This window comes from Podarcis pityusensis, assembly GCF_964106645.2.
Source record: "Podarcis pityusensis genome assembly, chromosome: 15".
Classification (NCBI taxonomy): domain Eukaryota; kingdom Metazoa; phylum Chordata; class Lepidosauria; order Squamata; family Lacertidae; genus Podarcis; species Podarcis pityusensis.
This window is the reverse complement of record NC_138040.1, coordinates 22676519-22694996: the sequence shown is the minus strand read 5'-3', so window position 1 is coordinate 22694996 and position 18478 is coordinate 22676519. Positions and strand designations below refer to the sequence as shown.

The window sequence follows — 18478 nt, the reverse complement described above, 5'->3', positions numbered from 1 at the left end:
CCCTCTCTGCGCAGGGCCCCTTCAGCGAAGCGGGAGGAGAAACGGAGCCCCTTCCGTTTCTCCTCCCGCTTTGCTGGAGAGGCGCTAAGCAGAGAGGGAGAGAACATTTTTTTTATTGTTCTCCTCCTCTAAAACTAGGTGCGTCTTATAGTCGGGTGCGTTTTATAGAGCGAAAAATACGCTATTTCCCAGCCCTGTCTTGGGAGAACAGAGTTTAAACAATGGTGTGTTCTGCATGTAAAGTGGGTGCTCTAGTGGTGAGCTATAGCCCCTCCTTACACCTGCTGCCTTCCTTCAACTTGGTCAACATGTTGCTGAAGGGGGTAGGTGGGCATCATGGTCTCCCTTTGCACCACCAGCCTGCCCAAAATATGTCTTGAGTGTCTGACAGCTGCATAACAAAGATCTGCATGCCCCACTCTTTGAAAAGCAGCCCCCAATGCAGCTCAGTAAACTGCATTTGAAACTCTCCTGAACATCAGAGACAGTCTGTGATGGCAGCCGCAGAAGCTTCTCTGTTCCTTTTTGCTCCTCTGAGTCCTGCGTGAAGCCAGGCATTGCCAGAGGGATGGAGAGCAGGTGGGAGGAGGCGATGATGCTGAGTGAGGGTTAGAGAAGTGGCCTTGCTGTAGCAGCCGTCAGGACCCCTGGCTACTACTGGCACCTGGAGGCTTCTTGCTTCCCAGAACCTCATTTTCAGGCTTCCAAGCCTGCAGAGGAACAGAAGCAAGGCACTTACACACCATTTCCCCATCAGCTGTCACCTGTAAACCTGCTTTGTTTTCATTAAAAAGTCAAACAGCATGCCTTCTTGCATATTAACCAGCCTTCTCATTTGAAAAGGTTGCCGCGGTAACTAGCCGTGGAGTGGGAAACTGGAGTGATTCCAAATCCATACGAACCATAAAAGGCAAAGGTAAACTATTAACTAATTAATTTCTTTTACCTCTTGTTTTGTTTTGCTGCACCGGGAAGCAGACCAGAGAGCGCAAAAAACCCAAAACCTAAATCTATAAATGAGTCTGAGCCGTCTCACATTTTGTTATTTTAATATTAATATATTCACTGGCAGCCTTGGGACGTTCATTATGTTCCTCCCGCTCTCTTCTCTAGGCTGTTCAGTGTGCCAATTACAAATCCATCTATAGTAGCTAACGACTTGCACATATTGTAAATATTAATCACTTGCTACATTAAACAGCTATGCTTTTTCCCAAACTTAACCATTCCCTACTAACAACACTTTTTTTAAACCCTCCAGCTGTTAACGGACTACAATCCCATCATCCCCAGCCACCATGGTAAATGATCAGGATGATGGATATTGTAGTCCAGCGACAATATTGGTGAAATCTGGGCTAAATGATCAGGAATGGTACTGTGAGAATGGGCCTTTTCCTCCCACCAGCTCATCCCCTCTTGCCCCCCTACACACACACACACACACACACACACACACACATACTTGGGATGCCTGTAGCAACATCCATCCTAACCCTAGAGCAGGGATAGGGAACTTGTTGCTGGACTGCAACATCCATAATCTCTGATTGTTGGCCATTCTGCCTGGGACTGATGGGAGTGGGAGTCCCCATAGCATCAGGAGAGCAGGTACTTGGTTTCAACTGTTAGTTTAAGAGGACTGACTGTACTTAATTCAGCACAGTCAAATCATACTCCTAATCATGGTTGGCATTGACTTTGCATGCAGGAGGGAATGGGAATGTGAGACTTTACCATCCATGTTTTGGGGACTGTAATATATACATCAACCCCTATTATTTAAAAATGAGTGGGTTGTTGTTGTTGTTGTTATTTATTAAAGGCTGTTGAAACCTACTTGTGGGTCACAATCTACTGGTTCATTACTAGTGTCCAGATACATTCACTGTGATGGACTGGCAGAGTAAGCTGAAAACACAAAAAGAGAATTTTCCGTTGGAATTTTGCAAATTTCAGTTTAGTGGCTGATGCCAGTTTTCTCTGTTTCCTCTCTGCCTTAGTTATTCCACCACCTACGATCCATATTGATAGCTACACTGAAAACTCCATAAGCTTCACCCTCAAAATGGAAGCTAACATTCAGGTAATACAAATTTGTGGCTGAAAAGCCCAGCTCAAATACACCACACAAAAGAACATTTTGTGAACTGACGTATAAATGCTGTGCTTTGGAAAGGTTTTCTAAGGTGGTGCAGTGATGGATTGGGAGCAGGTGTTGGGAGGGAGGCAAATAAACCATAATCGTGATGCCATTAGGGGTTTGCAATTCCTAGGCAAGCAGAAGTTTTAATTATGCTAACTCTGAATCTTAAACATAATAAAATTCCTGGTATTGGTATCCATTTTGTCTGACTGAGCTTTTTTTGGGAGGTGCAAAGATAATAGAGTATATTTCTGCCTTGCACTTAATCAGACTTAATTTAGTTAACAATGATCTATTATGTTTCTGTTGCACCAAGTTCCTTAGAGAGCTGCCTTTCAAAACCAAAGATGGGGAGGAGAATCAGAGCAGATTATAGCATAATTATTCTCATTCCTGAACGACTGGCCAAGTTGACATACATAGGAGTGATCAGTCAGTTACAAGGAGCTTTTGGTACTTCAAACTCGCCATTTAAAACACATGCACTTGCTTACTTGTTTGTCCCATGCATTCTCTGCTGCCGCCTGACAGGTGAACGGTTACGTTGTGAAAATCTTCTGGACTTTCGACACCCACAGACAAGAAAAAATATCCTTGCTCATTGATGGGGGAAAGTCGGCACAAACTGGTAAGCCTCACCAGAATATTCATTTCATCTGGCAACATCTAATGGAGGATTGCCACTGATCAGCAGGGCCGGTCCTATCGTTGGACAGGGGTGATGCTTGCGGCCAGGAAGGTGTTGGAGAACAATGCTTGCTCTCTGTGTTGCATGGCTTGCTGCCCACTACCTAAGCTTGCTGATGACCCCAGGTGCATTGGATGAACGGGGAAAAGAGATTCATTTACTTGTCTAGTGAACTTCTTGTACTGTACAGGGAATGTACACGGGAGGTGGAGGCACTGCCTAGGCAACCCTAGGCAACAAAGTATTTTTGGGCTGGCCTTCTGGATTCTCCCCAGGTGACTCACCTGGGAACAGCAGAAATGCTAAGTGTTCAGAAAGCTGGTGAGCAACACCACCCTACCTGAACCTACTGCTTCTGGGCCCACATGACCACTAAATCAGGTGAATTTCACAGGGCCAGATGCAAAATCTTCAGAATGCTTCCCTTTTTAAAACAAACAAGCAAGCAAGCAAGCAAGCAAAACCCTTTGCAACCTGGAAATGGGCTGCCAAAGGGGGAGATTGTTTTGGCTCGGGCCTAGACAAGCCTTATTTGGGGAGGGTCCTCCACATCCCTGCTTAGCTCAATTGTTTTCTTCACCCTCCATAGTGAGTAACTTGACTGCTCAGACACAGTACGAGATTTCTGCATGGGCCAAGACGGAGCTGGGGGACAGCCCTCTGTCTTTTGCCCACGTGGTGACCAGCGGCACAAGACCGCCCCCTCCCAGTCTGAAAGCTAAAGCTGTGAATCAGACAGCGGTGGAGTGCAACTGGACTGGCCCCAAGAATGTGGTAAGGGTTCCTTTCTTTTTCTTCTTCTGGAAAGAGCCCCCAGACAGAGCAGAAGCGCCTGTCCTCTTTCTAAATGTCTGCCTGCCATTCACATGTAATTTTTGCAGTTGGTCCCAGATAGCAGAATCCTGTGTTCAGGTTTTTCATCAAAAAGGGGCAAGCTTATTGTTTTCCTATTTTCAGGGTGTATATCCCATCCAAAGCTGGTGTGGTAGGCCATTTATTTGTTGCTTATTACAAAAAAAAGTATCAAAGAAAATAACAATTATGAATGCGTACAAAGCACAAAATTTAAAACGCAGCATAAAAAAGAAATTTAACTAAAAGTGTTCATCTTGCAATAACATAAAAAGGAGAAATCCAACCTTACTAAAGTTGAACATCAATACAGGCTTGCAGATAATCATACCCTACGTCCCCAATTAATACCTAATCAGGAACATCTTTGTCTGCTGCCTGGAAGTTGGTAGCAGTGGCACCAGGTGTCTCTTTCTGGGGAGTGTCCCATGGTTTGGGAGCCACCACTGAAAAGGCCCGTTCTCATGTCACCACCTTCCACTCCTCCTTTGGAGGAGGGCCTCAAATGATGAACGTAGGATTTCCAGGTTTGTGGTACTTAAGTTAGTGAGTTGCTCAGAGCCATCCAGTGAGCTTTATAACTGAGATTTGAACCTAAGTCTCCCATGCACCAAATAATAATAATAATAATAATAATAATAATAATAATAATAATAATAATAATTTTCCCCAGCCACTCTGGGCAGCTCCCAATTGACTATTAAAAACAATACAGCATTAAACATTAAAAACCTCCCTAAATAGGGCTGCCTTCAGATGTCTTTTAAAAGTAGGATAGTTGCTTATTTCCTTGACATCTGATGGGAGGGCGTTCCACAGGGCAGGCGGCACTAACGAGAAGGCCCTCTGCCTGGTTCCCTGTAACCTCACTTCTTGCAGTGAGGGAACCGCCAGAAGGCCCTTGGCGCTGGACCTCTGTGTCCAGGCAGAACAATGGGGGTGGAGATGCTCCTTCAGGTATACAGGACCGAGGCCATTTAGGGCTTTAAAGGTCAGCACCAACACTTTTAATTGTGGTAGGAAACGTACTGGGAGCCAATGCAGGTCTCTCAGGACTGGTATTATATGGTCCAAATTGTGGACATTGGTTGTGAGAGATGAGGCTTTCAGTAAATATCTGTTTAGTGTAAAATCCGTTTGCTTGGATGTGCATTTGGTCCAGAGTTAATAGCTGGCAACCAGACAGAAAAGCCTTTATACTCTTGAAGATACAGTGTTAGTTGTCGAACAAATTGGGTCCCGAATGTCGCAAACCCAGAAGTAAGTGTTCAGGTTTGCGAATTTTTTTTGGAAGCCGACATCCAATGCAGTTTCTGATTGGCTGCAGGAAGCTCCTGCAGCCAATTGGAAACCATGCCTTGGTTTTTGAACTGTTTGGGGAGTTGAATGGACTCCCAGAACAGATTAAATTCGAGAACCAAGGTATGACTGTAATTCATTCCTTTTTAAACTTCAGGAATCTGTTCAGTTTGCCACGAAGACCACTGTAACTGTGGATGGCTACATTCATTTATTTTTTAATGGGTTGGAAAATTCAGTGGATTTGTTTGCAAGACTTTAGGGCGGGGAAAGAGTTTCAACATGCTTTTCTTGCTTGCATCTCCCCCCCCCCTCGCACCCCTCCCTTGGCAGGTATATGGCATATTTTATGCTACATCTTTCCTGGAGCTCTACAGGAATCCTACCAATGCCACCACCACACTGCACAACATTACAGTCATTGTCAACAGAGATGAGCAATACTTATTTCTGGTAAGGAGTGCATTGTTAATCCTCTCCCCCTCCCCGCTCCTGCCAACCAGTGCAATTTGGGCTTTTGTTTATAAATTCAATATCAAAAGAGGGCAACTGATTAGGGAAGGGCCATAGATCAGGGGCAGAGGTTCTGCTTGGCACGCAGAAGGTTCCCACTCCAATCCCTGACATCTCCAGATAGGAAGATCTCCTGTCTGAAATCCTGGCATGCTGTTTTGCCAGGCAGTGTGGACAACACTGAGCAAGACTCCATAAGGGCAAGTTCGTGTGCTCCTATTCTACTACTTTGAGGAAGCTGCCTGAACCGCAAGGCGGTATAAATGTCACAAAGAACAATATGATATTCTCAGGGTTGTGGCTTATTCTGTTCAGGGCTAGCAGCCTTGTACCCATTTAAGGTGTTCTAGTGTAAGCTCATAGGGGCAGATCACCTGTATATTTTTGCTTGGGCAACTAACATGTGCCATGTACACTGCAGGCACAAGCATGCCTTTGGTATCTTGGAAAGAGGCTCTCCTGAATAGGTTCCTTCTCTTTGTGAGATAAAAGTCCCTAAATGAGAACTACAGGGTCTTCACTGTTGGGACACCGACACACATGTTGTGGGATTTCCTGCCCATTGTCATCACTTTTTCAGTGTCAGATAAAAACCTTCCTATGTGAGAATGCTTTTCAAGCAGCTGGATTTTAAGGCTGAACTGAATTTCTTCCAGCAAACGTTTTGCTTTTGTGTGTGTGTGTGGGAGGGGGTGTTCACCTCTGCATGTAGACTCGATTGGCTACGGTGCCCTTTATGGTCTGAAAGATGTTTGTTCTCCCTACTCATTGCTGCCATTGTATAGAAGCGTTAGCCAGCTTGGTGCCCACCAGCTGCTGAACTTCTAACTCATCAGCAGCATGGCTGATGGCCAGGGATGATGTGGGGTGTAGCCCAGCAACGCCAGGAGGGTACCAGGTCGGCTGCCCTTGCTATGAAGCCATTTGGATTCGGTTTCAATCTTGTTTGCAGAGATATGTTCATTTCCGACACATTCCCTGTGAATGTATCTTAACAGGAAGACCTCGGATTTGGTTCAGACAGGCAGCAAGATCCTTAAGTGCAGGAGTTACATGCTGCGGATGGGAACCTCTGTGAGCAGCTGGTCTGCTGCGTTGTGCGCTAGTTCCATGCTCAACATAGCCATTTTGCTGAAATGGCCTTGTAGCAAAATACAGAGGCGTGCATTTAAAGCAGTTCACATAATCCCTGGCCACTGGTCCGGCTAGCTAGAGATGATGGGAGTCGTGGTCCAAAAACAGCTGGAGACCCAAGTTTTGGGAAGCACTGATTTGAAATAACCTTCCCGGAGTCAAGTAACCTTTATTGAATCAAGCGGCTGCGGTTACTCTGTTGAGTTGTGGGTTATAAAAGGAGGCGGGGGACATGCTAGAAAGCTGTATAACCGACTAACAACTGCTGACCTCCTTAAGGTACGTGTGATATCCCCATACCAAGGGCCGCCTTCCGATTACATTGTTGTGAAGATGATTCCTGACAGTCGCCTCCCCCCTCGGCACCTTCACTCTGTGCACCTGGCAAAAACCTTTGCGGTTATCAAGTGGGAGTCTCCTTACGATTCTCCTGACCAAGATATGGTGAGATTGTTGCTGTTGTTATTTTATTATTATTATATTGGGAAAGGATAGAGATAGAACACAAGCTAAATAAATGCCACCCAGTTCCACCAAACTTTCTCTAAGCTATGGGCTTTGGAGAGTGCTGGGTGGAGAGATCGCATTCTAGGCTAGCTATGCTGCTCTCCTTAAGCAAAGACCAAATCCTCTTGATGCTTCAGTTTGCCTTTAGCATTTCAGGCACTTAACGGGAGAAGTAGGGTGTTGTGGGAAAGGAGCAACTCACCATTCTGCTCCTTTCAGTTGTATGCTGTAGCAGTGAAAGATTTAATAAAGAAAACAGACCGGATCTACAAGGTGAAAACTCGCAACAGCACCGTGGAGTATACCATCAAGAAGTTGGAACCCGGTGGCAAGTACCATATCATCGTCCAGCTGGGAAACATGAGCAAAGAGGCCAGTTTGAAACTTAACACAGGTAAGGAATGTCTGAGAAAAAGTAGTGGAATAAGAGGACCATGCTGAATTTGTACTTCCTTGTTTCCCTCCCCAGCCAAAGCCTGCATTCCTGTTGTCACAAACCTGGGTGCGTCTTTCTCCTCTGCACTTGTAATTGTGTACTTTTTATCTTTCAATAAAGAAAAAAGCAAAGCAAAACCTAGGCGTTTAAGCCCAATTGAACTCAATAGGGCTTGGCTCTGAGTAGACATGCATTGGAATCCAGTGCATATTGCATTCTCTATCTATAGGCATTTCAAAGAACTGAGCGAGACTGGTAGACAGATTGCTACTTACCTAAATGTTTCCCTTCTTCCTTTGCAGTTTCTCTGGCTGCACCAGATGCCTTAAAGATTATAGCAGAAAACGACCACATCTTGTTGTTTTGGAAGAGTTTAGCCTTAAAAGAAAGTCATTTTAGTGAAAGCCGGGTAAGTTGCTATTGGAAATTTGGGAGCAGCTCAGCTTGCTGAGAGAGGTTTCTATGGGCTGAGACAGATAAAGGCATCTCCAGCTTTCCAGACTGTCCCTGGACCTTTTTCTCTATGCTGACTTCTCTCTATCTCTTTGATGTTTAGACTGATAAGTCTTAGGTTGCATCCTGCTTACAACTTCCTGCTCTTCCTCACACACTTTCTCTGGGCCTGGAGGTGAGAGGTCATCTTGGATATATCAGTGTACAGTGCTACCTCGGGTTACAAACGCTTCAGGTTACAGACGCTTCAGGTTACAGACTCCGCTTACCCAGAAATAGTACCTTGGGTTAAGAACTTTGCTTCAGGATGAGAACAGAAATCGTGCTCCGGCGGCGCGGCGGCAGCAGGAGGCCCCATTAGCTAAAGTGGTGCTTCAGGTTAAGAACAGTTTCAGGTTAGGAACAGACCTCCGGAACGAATTAAGTACTTAACCCTAGGTACCACTGTATAGAGAACAAAGGGGCAAGCATGGCTTCTTTGCTTCTCCAACTTAGATAGCTAGCACTGCAGAACTCTTTCATATTAATAATGTACTTCCTTTATTAAACAGAAGCTTTATTATTTTACACCATGTCTCAGTCTGAATACCTTTCAACTGAGGGTGTGTTCCAAGCAAGGATTCACTTAACTAAGCTAACTTCTGCTGCTGCATAGTAACTCTACATGCTAGCAGTTATAACCACACTTCGAGTGCCATGCTTTTTTAAAGCACTCATTCTTTCTTGATTTGATTGACACCCTGCCCTTCTGCAAGTCCCCAGGGCAGCTTAGGGAAAGCTAAAAAACCACAAAATGATAAAAGGAAAGACATTCACTGTGTGAAAGCAGTATAGCGGCAAACAGCGAAATTGAGATGAGCACAAAGCAGCAATTTTTTAAAAATGGACAGAAGATTGCAAAGCCTGCGAGAAAATACAAAAAGGTGTTTTACCCAAGCCAAGTCCAGAATGTTCTAAGGCTCCAGCAAGGGAATTGGTGGTCAATTTCTCCTCCCTGTTTCCAGGATCAGGTCAAGGGCCCATCTAGTCCAGCATTCTGTTCTTGCAGTGGCCAACCTGTGGGGAACCTGCAAGCAGGACCTGAGCACAAGAGCCCTCTTTCTTCCTGTGGCTTCCAGAAACTGGTATTCAGAAGCATGACTTCCTCCAACTATGGAGCCAGATCATAGCCACCCTGGCTAGTAGCCACTGATAGCTGTATCCTCCATGAGGATTTGTCCAACGCCATTCAAGGAAACTGACCCCCTCCTTCTGTAATCCTCATAGAACTCTAGCCCATTAATTTGACTCTGAATTGATTTTAGAATGAATTGAGCTGCCTTGCCCGCAGCTCTGGTTGTTTTTTCCTGACTAAAATATGCCAGCAAGCTGTAGCTTGTGTTTTTCTATTGCACTAGCGACAGTCCTTCGATTAGAGTAGTGAGCTGGCGGTAGGGTAGCCCAGGTTGTGACTGCACTGCTGGTTACCCTGTGCTGCGCATTACTGCCGGTTCCCAAGAAGGGAAGGCAGCAGGTAGCTCAGCGTTGTGCAGGCAGAGCAACAGAACCACCCCAGCCGCACCCACCCCAGGCTATCCGCTGCCGTGCCCCTCTCCCCCCAGTAACCGGCAGCAACATGCAGCATTGGGAAGACATCTTGGAGATCCCAGGCCACAGGGAGGCTAGGCTGGCCTCAACCAGAGCCAGGGCTTTTTCGGCTGTGGCCCCAATCTGGTGGAATGCTCTGTCACAAGAGACTAGGGCCCTGCAGGACTTGACATCTTTCCGCAGGGCCTTCAAGACAGAGCTGTTCCACCAGGCCTTTGGCCATGGCACAGTCTGGCCCCTTCCTTCTGTAATCCTCATAGAACTCTAGCCCAATGGTTGCCATTAATTTGACTCTGAATTGATTTTAGAATGAATTGATTTTAGAATGTATTTCAATTAATTGATTGTGATTTTATGTAAACTGTGTTATTTTTACTGTTGTTAGCCGCTCTAAGCCCTGATTCGGCTGGGGAGGGGCGGGATATAAATATATTATTATTATTATTATTATTATTATTATTATTATTATTATGTCCATTCATTTCAGTGGACCTGCTGTGGGTAAAACTTGATTTGGACACAACCCAATATTTCAATCCAGAACCAAATTACCTTGCTTTTTGTGTGTTTTGTGCTTAATTTCAGGGGTATGAAATACACATGTTCGACAGCGTGACAAATAGCACGTCGTACCTGGGCAATACCACAGAGAACGTCTTCAAAGTCTCCAACCTGAAGATGGGGCATAATTACTCCTTCACGGTGCAAGCAAGGTGTCTTTACAGCGGGCAGGTGTGCGGGGAGCCTGCAACGCTACTTTACAACGAAGTGGGAAGCGGTAAGGAAAAGATCTCCCCCTCTGATTCACTTCTGCTTCTGTGTATTTTCTTTTCAACGCTCACCATGTTAACGTTTGGAAGCCTGGAACGTTCCGGCTATCAGTGCAGATCTCCACGCGTTGCCCTTCAGCTAGATCTATCATCTTCTGTGCACGTTTATGGGCAAATTATCTCGAGTACTCCAGTGTCTTCTTTTGGAGCGACTTAAGTTGTGTTTTCTGTGAGCTGCCAATGTACATAACAGGGCTTGCACCCTATTCTCTTGAAACTGAAGCGCCTTGAGTTTTCAGGGTCCCTAATTGCTTAGCTTAGGAGCATACGGAACAACTCCTTCTTGGTAGTCTTCCCATATGCCTTCTCAAGAGTGACCCTAGGAGCCGTTCCTCAGTGACTGATTCACCTCCTTTCATGTTAATTTGGTGGTTCTAGGATGCTGGAGAGAGAGACCCTGCTGCCAAAATAGTAACAGGTCCTTAATCCTGGACCACCACATCACTGCTTCCAGCCAAATAATTATCAGGCTAGAAGGACACCTGCCTTCAACTGGCCCTGCCCAGGGTTTTAGCCTTCCAACTTTTCATAATCATAGCAGTATGTGGAACTTTATAGCAGCATAATATGACTTTATTGCAGTTGTTCTGATGACTTTGTTGCTGCTGTTGCTTGCTTTATTTATATGCTATTGTGTTTGATATTATAATGATTGCAACGTTTGGTGTTTTTTTAAATAATGCTACTATAAAGTGTTGTGAGCTCAACATTTGTTGGAAAAGCAGAATACAAATATTAAATCAAACAGCTCCTGCATCATTCTGTGAAAATACAAAGTCTCGGTTCACATTATGGTGTAAACAAATGAAATGCAGGTTGCAAACAATGGCTTTCATTCCAGCCGAGTTCTTAAAACTCCATTGATGCATTTCACAAAGCCTTACAAATCAGTTCCCCAGGCTTTTCAGATCTGATATTTTCTCAATCTCACTGGAAATCTATGTCCTAATACTGTTGTTAGAGATCTGTTTACTAATACTGTATTATAGCAGTTTATCTTTGTGAGATGCCCAGGGAACAGACGTGTGATGCTCGTATTTGTGTTAGGTAGCCAACAAATTGAATCACATTCTTTGTTTCTCCTTCTGCAGGCAGGGATCCTGCTGCATCCACCATGAGCAAGCCTACAGACGTGGCTGCCATTGTGGTGCCGATGTTATTCCTCTTGCTAGTGACAGTGGGCATAGGGTTCGTTGCCTTGTACATGAGGCACAGAAGACTTCAGAATAGCTTCACGGCCTTCGCAAACAGCCACTACAGCTCCCGACTGGGGTCAGCAATATTCTCATCGGGTGATGATTTAGGTGAGTGAGGCGCTTTTCCTAAGCCTTGGACGAGAGGACTTAAATGGGTGGAATCTCATGAGGGCAACAATTCCATTAAGCTACAGAGGTTGAATGGGACGCGGGTGGCGCTGTGGGTTAAACCACAGAGCCTAGGACTTGCCGATCAGAAGGTTGGTGGTTCGAATCCCCGCGACAGGGTGAGCTCCCGTTGCTCGGTCCCTGCTCCTGCCAACCTAGCAGTTCGAAAGCACGTCAAAGTGCAAGTAGATAAATAGGTACCGCTTTGGCGGGAAGGTAAACGGTGTTTCCGTGTGCTGCTCTGATTCGCCAGAAGTGGCTTAGTCATGCTGGCCACATGGCCTGGAAGCTGGCTCCCTTGGCCAATAAAGCGAGATGAGCACCGCAACCCCAGAGTCGGCCACGACTGGACCTAATGGTCAGGGGTCCCTTTACCTTTATCACAGAGGTTGAGGGTGTTTTATTGGCCAAGGGAGCCAGCTTCCCCATATGAACCAACCCAGACCCAGCAATTATTATCTGAGGCCCTCCTTCATGTGCCTCCTCCACAAAAAGTCTGGAGGGTGGCAACACGAAATCGGGCCTTATTTGTAGTGGCTTCCCGCTTCTGCCATGCTGTCCCCAGGGAGGCTCTCCTGGCACCTTCATTATATATCTTTAGGTGCCATGGAAAGCAAAAACATTCCATTTTACCCCAGGCCTTAAACAATCTGTGGTCTTTTAAACTGTTGGGGGGTATTATTTTTGTTACTATGTTACGTATTTTTGTGTTTTTATATTGTAAGCTGCTCTGTGATCCTCAGATGATCCTCAGTATAGAAATTTGATAAATAGTAATAATGATTAATAAACAATATTGGTTGTAGGTTGCTATGGATTGCCTTGGGCAAGATAAAGCGACTAACAAATTGCGCTAGAGCTCTCATGCTGCTGGTCAGAGAACGTTGGATACAGCCCAGAGAGACCAAAACATATGCAATGGGAAATGTTAGATTAAAGATTAGGAGGAATTTCCCCTTGGTACAACTGTTGAACAGGCAGGTTCGGAAAGTAAAGGACTATGTTGGCCAGCTCTCCTGGGATCCCGAAGCAGAGGATTCCTCACGTTGACCGAGTGTTAGGCTGGGCGACCTTTGGTGTAATCTCCCAGTTCTCTGATTTCTTTCTGAAACGGATGTGTTTCATTCCCAGGAGACGAGGACGACGAAGCGCCGATGATCACAGGCTTTTCAGACGATGTCCCCATGGTGATAGCATGAAGAGCGTTTCTGACTCTGGAAAACAAAATGGTGTAAATATTTTATTTGATAAAAAAGGAGAAAAAACACAGTCAACTGTTTATTTTAAAACAATATACAGTATATATACATATATATATATCTGCACTTTTGAGTTGCAATATGTTATTTTTGTATGGTCGGAAAAAAAGAAGAAGAAATAATTATTACACTTTGTAGTACACAGCTGTGAACTTTCAAACCAGGTTGATTTAGTAACAATTTCTGTTTCTTTGTTTCCCTCCCATTTCCAACCTTTAATTTAGTCTTACAAGGCTGTGCTTGCTGGGCATGCTTTTAAGTCTGTGAGATAATTCTCTCCCCCATCCCTCGTCCTTGTTGACTTTGACTCTGATCCTCTGAGAAGTTGTGCGTAGTCAGAGAGAAACCGCTTAATGCTCCTTCCAGCTTTGACATGATACCATAGAGTTGGTTGTGAAGAATGGCAAACGTTTGGCTGCCACTGACATGGAAGCACCGTATTCAGGTCCCCCTCGTAATGTGTCATATTGGAAAGGCGTGTGACCTCTACCATCCCTTTCCCCATGTCGCTGGCCCCCACTGCGCTGGGAAAGGGGCAGGTCACGAAGTGGGAGTCCCAGGACTTGGGCTGCAGCATGCCACTTCCCTCGCCAGTGCCCCTCTTTCCCATACACAACTCAGTGGTTCACTGGCGCCACCTGGGATGCAGTAGCTGCTTGAGTTAGCCTTCTGAGAGCCAGTGTGGTGTAGTGGTTAAGAGCAATAGACTTGTAATCTGGGGAACCGGGTTTGCGTCTCCGCTCCTCCACATGCAGTTGCTGGGTGACCTTGGGCTAGTCACACTTCTTTGAAGTCTCTCAGCCCCACTCAGCCCCACTACTTCTAAGGGTAGTGATAAAGCGGGATATCAAATCCAAACTCTTCTGTCATCATGCGGGCTGTTCGTCGGCTTCAGAGCTTGTTCCCCAGCCTGAACATCTTGGTTGTCGGAGGTAGGAACGCTTCTGAAGGCCAGTTGCTGGAAGCCACAGGAAGGGAGAGTACTCTTGTTCTGGTCTCCCATAGTCATCTGGTTGGCCACCACAAGGACAAGGTGCTCGTTTAGATGGGTCACAGGCCTGATCCAGCAAGCTCTTGTCAGGAGACATTTCCCGGCCTACTCTCCTGCTTCGGTTCCCTGATTTGCTGTCTCGGATCTTTTGGGGGACCACAGAACTGCTACCTCCCCACTGGATAAGTTTCTGAAAGCCCACCTGTTCCTTGACACAGCTTCTGACCGTTTCCAACACTTGGCCACCCAGTGCGTAATTGGGGAACCCTGCAATGTTACGCAATCACATCATGCATTTCCATTACTGCACATTACCAGGGAAGGGGGACGAACAGGGCTGTTTTCAGAGCTCTGTTTCTAGTTTGGATGAAAGATATTGTGGCAAGGAAGGACTGCTGAGAGGTTCCTTTGTGACCTTCGTTATATGGTGGTTATGCAGCCGAAGTGGGTAAGGTGGGGCAACAACGATGTCTTGCCCATTCACTACCTTAGGGCACACCCTTGCCCCCCAAATGCTGCTGCTACAAACCTCTCTTCATTTCCAGAGGTCTTGCATGAAATCCTTACCCAATTCCACGAGGCTAGCAACTAGCAGAACCACTTCTCTCAGGATCAGAGTCCAAACTAGCTTCTTTCTTTTTTCCTAAGAGAAAATTTTATTTTAATAAATTCAGGAAAATATAAATATATATCTATATATATATCTATGAAGAGAGAGAATCATTCCTGAAGGTTTTAACATTGGCTTAAAAAAATATTTGGATCTTGTTTTATATGAGATTTTTTTGTTCTGTTTTATTAATTTATTAGGAAATCTGCTTTTGGTCAGAGTTCCAGAATTCTCAGTCATGTTGCACACTTATTGTGTGAGGAGATGTGCCACTTTAACCTTTTGCAAAATAGTCGTTTCTTCCCTCTAACCCCTTATGTGTCTTGTAATTGAATCAGGTATTACTGCCATAGTAAAAGAAAAGAAAAAAAACATTTTTATCTTTCAATACTTTTCCATGCTTTAGGAGAAAACAAAACAAAAAAAGTGGGGAGGGGGGGGTAGAGTGTGAGACTTGTTGATTTGTAAAAATGAGGGCTAAAGTAGTTTCTGCAAAGCACTTAGTACACATTCACGGAAGCAAAAAAATATATACATATCTAGGCGCACAAAGGTTCATACACTGCTTAACTTTTCTGTTTGTGTGTTTTTAATGCAAGTGAAGATGATGAAGTCCTGAGTGCACCCCAGTGCAGAGGTAGCAGCTATTGCATGATGAGGATTCCCCATTCATTCTAATGGAAGGGGCAGTGTCCATGACAGACCACTTTCTGCAAGAAGAGCTGCCTGCTCCACGTAGGCCCTGTGCCTCCCTATGCACTTGAGAAACTTCTGGATCAGGGTTAAACCCTCCTGCGTTTGTTTGTTTTTTACATTCAGTGGGTTATGGGAATTTGGGGGCCACTTGCCACCAGCTTGGATCATTGCCAATAAGTGGGGGTTGCATCCAATGCAACGATAAGCAACCCATTCCATTAGTTCAAGGGTTTACATTTGCACATTGAAACTTCCCTATGTGCCCACCAAATCTGGGTTTCCCCTTCCAGCCCTCTGGGGCAGATTTGAGGAGGGAACATTGCATGTGTGTGTGTGGGGGGGGGGGGTTGGAATCCCCATGTGCAACTGTAAATCCTTGAGGACAAAGGCATTGGGGCTGCTGTAGGAGTTGCAGACTTAGTGTAGCTATGCAACTTTGGCTCCAAAGCCAAATATCTGGCTCTCCTTGTCTTGTATTTGTGTGAGTTACAATGTGGATTCCATCATTAAAAAACAAAACAGTAGGGAGAAGGTATTGCTTAAGAATTAGGTGCCCTGCACAAAGGTTGCTAAAATACAGCTTCCCTGTGGCCCACAGGGTGCAAGCCCAGATGTGTGCCTGCTCAAAAGTTTCCTCTTTTTGCGTGGCCCTGTTTGACCTTTGGTACAGTTCGGACATTTCCAAAGCATCCCCTGTCCTGGAAGACCAGGCCTGTTTTCTGTCCTTGCGTCTAAGCCAGGGGCCAATTGCTGCCCTCTGGACCTCTCTATCTGGCCGTCAAGATTCTCTGCAGGCCTCCTAGTCAGCCACACCCCTACGGGCCCTGCTCTGCACCCTCCTTGAGTGTTTTTGCCTGGCTTGAATGTGTCCTTAGCTCTGTTCATGCCACCTCCTTGCTTGGATGGAGGATAGAGACAGGTGTGTGTGGAAGGATGCAGGAGGGTAGCCTAAAATCTAGAGGTGGACTCTGCATTCATTGCTCTGCTCAGTTATTCCAGGCTGAAAACAGTTCCTCACTCCTGATCAAATTTTAATGCATGGTACAAGTGCTCCATGGGGCGGGGGGGGGGGGTGCCCACACCTGCAACATCCAGCGTCAAGTGACTATTCCCCCTTGTTCTTCTTTCCCCCCCTATCCTGGGAAATAAATAGTGCGATTTGGGCTGCCACATATGCAAGCATCCATGCTGAGCACTCACATTGCATGGTATATGTGCTATGGCGGGAAGCAAAAGTACGGGCCGGCTCTACCATTAGACAGAGGCTCTCACCACCCACTAAGCATTGAACTGTGGTTCTAAAAACTAGCATAAGGGGCAATGGGTTTTTTTAACCCACCTGCTCCGCCAAAGCTCTTTTCAGCAGCCTAGGATGGGGGATTGCAACAGTCCACAGCCCTGTTGTGCCGACATGGGTCGCACCTCCCCAAATTCTGCATATGCAAACCTAGTCGAGAAATTGCAAAGCTTCACATTTCTCAGATGCAAACATCCTTACCGTTTGAACCAAATATATATATATACCGTAGATTCTGGTGTATTAGGCGACTGGGCGTATAAGACGACCCCTGACTTTTTAGAGGATTTCCCGGAATCTACGGTATATCTTTGCTGCATATAACTTAGTCTTCCTAGGGCTGGAGTGAATATCAAACTGGCCAAGCATGACTTGGATAAGCAATCTTAAAACTATTCCCACCACGCCTTCTCCGTAACTGATTATTATTTCGCTGACAATGGTGGGCTTTCCCCTTCTGATTTTTGCTGTTTTGACCTTTTCTCCTTCTACGAAGAAACACCTAACGGTTACATTTCAGTAAGCGTGGGAAGTTTGCCAACATTATACGTACAGATGTTCTTCCCTTTTCAAGTAAACTCAGCAATAGCATGAAGGAGGTCAGAGGTATCCTGATCTTGTGACTCGATGGTCTGCTGTGTTTGAAATTGACCCCTCGTAGGTTATCTATAATGATTACATTGCGGGATGTTGGACTTGGATGAGCCTTTGGGTCCCTTCGAACTCTGCAGTTCTGTGATTCTTACACTAGATGAGTGGTCTTCATGGGGTTGGAGTTTCCAGACTGACTTTACTACCGAGGAACCCTGAACCCAGTCACATAAATTGGAGATGCGTTGCAGAGATGATGCATTGGAAATAGGGTCTCGTTTCAAACTGGACGCTAGCAAGGGATGCCAAGAACAGTAATGGTCTTTTGTCCTACTGTCAGCATACCATAGGCTCAGCTGTAAAATAAGTTTGTGGTGGTATAAACTGGATGTTGACACACATCCATCTCCTTTGAAGTGCAGGAGCCTCACATAATAGAGAGGCTTCGAGACATAGCTCTGGGATAGCTTAGCTGGTAGAGCGTGAGTTTCTTAATCTCAGGGCTGTTGGTTCAAGCCCCATGTAGGGCTAAAGATTTCTTTATTGCAGGGGGTTGGATTAAATGACCCTTGTCCCTTTCCAACTCTATGACTCTTATCTTAAAAAGACATGATTTTTTTTAAATGTATTTTTGCATAGCGTGGAACAGCAGCTCGTTAAGTATAGCTCTGAAAGATGTGATTGTTTTTTGTTTAAAGAAATTGCGAGCACCACACATTTGGAATCTCTGTATATAATTTTGTGGCACTGTTAATAATAATAATAATGAATTGTGTTTATACCCCACCTTTTTCTCCAAGGAGCACAAGGTGGTCCTACATGGTTCCCCCCCCCCTTCTTATTTAATCCCCTCAACAACCTTGTGAGGTAGATTTGGCTGACAGGCAGTGACTAGCCAATGAGCTTCATGACCAATTGGGGATGTAGAATCCTGGTCTCCCAAGTCCTTAGCCCAACACTCTAACCACAACAGCCACAATCCTCTGCTGAAATCTGACTTCCCAGCAGATTTCAAGCCTTAAAACAATTTAATGGCTGCTTGAGAACTTGAAAATGTGCCTAATAGCTAGCGCAGTATTTTCTACACTGACTGGGAAGGACTCTTCAGAGTTTTTAGACTGGAGTCCCTCCAGAGATGCCATGGATTGAAGCGAAGTTTGGTTGGCCATTTTGGGAACAGTACTAGATCAGCCATTGGCCTGATCCAACAGGGCTCTCCTTACTT

The 18478-nt window shown here is 45.4% G+C and overlaps 1 protein-coding gene across 1 annotated transcript in view; it reads left to right on the top strand.

Annotated features, from left to right (window-relative positions):
• The window catches only part of SORL1 (sortilin related receptor 1), a 114931-nt gene extending 99047 nt beyond the window's left edge, over nucleotides 1-15884 (top strand). The window contains exons 38-48 of the mRNA XM_080983347.1: nucleotides 844-916; nucleotides 2004-2086; nucleotides 2678-2774; nucleotides 3424-3608; nucleotides 5319-5438; nucleotides 6912-7076; nucleotides 7359-7533; nucleotides 7878-7984; nucleotides 10201-10393; nucleotides 11537-11749; nucleotides 12941-15884. Of these exons, the coding sequence (XP_080839473.1) occupies nucleotides 844-916; nucleotides 2004-2086; nucleotides 2678-2774; nucleotides 3424-3608; nucleotides 5319-5438; nucleotides 6912-7076; nucleotides 7359-7533; nucleotides 7878-7984; nucleotides 10201-10393; nucleotides 11537-11749; nucleotides 12941-13008 (1479 nt within the window). The 3' untranslated portion in view covers nucleotides 13009-15884. The remainder of the gene's footprint in view (nucleotides 1-843; nucleotides 917-2003; nucleotides 2087-2677; nucleotides 2775-3423; nucleotides 3609-5318; nucleotides 5439-6911; nucleotides 7077-7358; nucleotides 7534-7877; nucleotides 7985-10200; nucleotides 10394-11536; nucleotides 11750-12940) is intronic.
• The last annotated feature ends 2594 nt before the right edge of the window (nucleotides 15885-18478 follow it).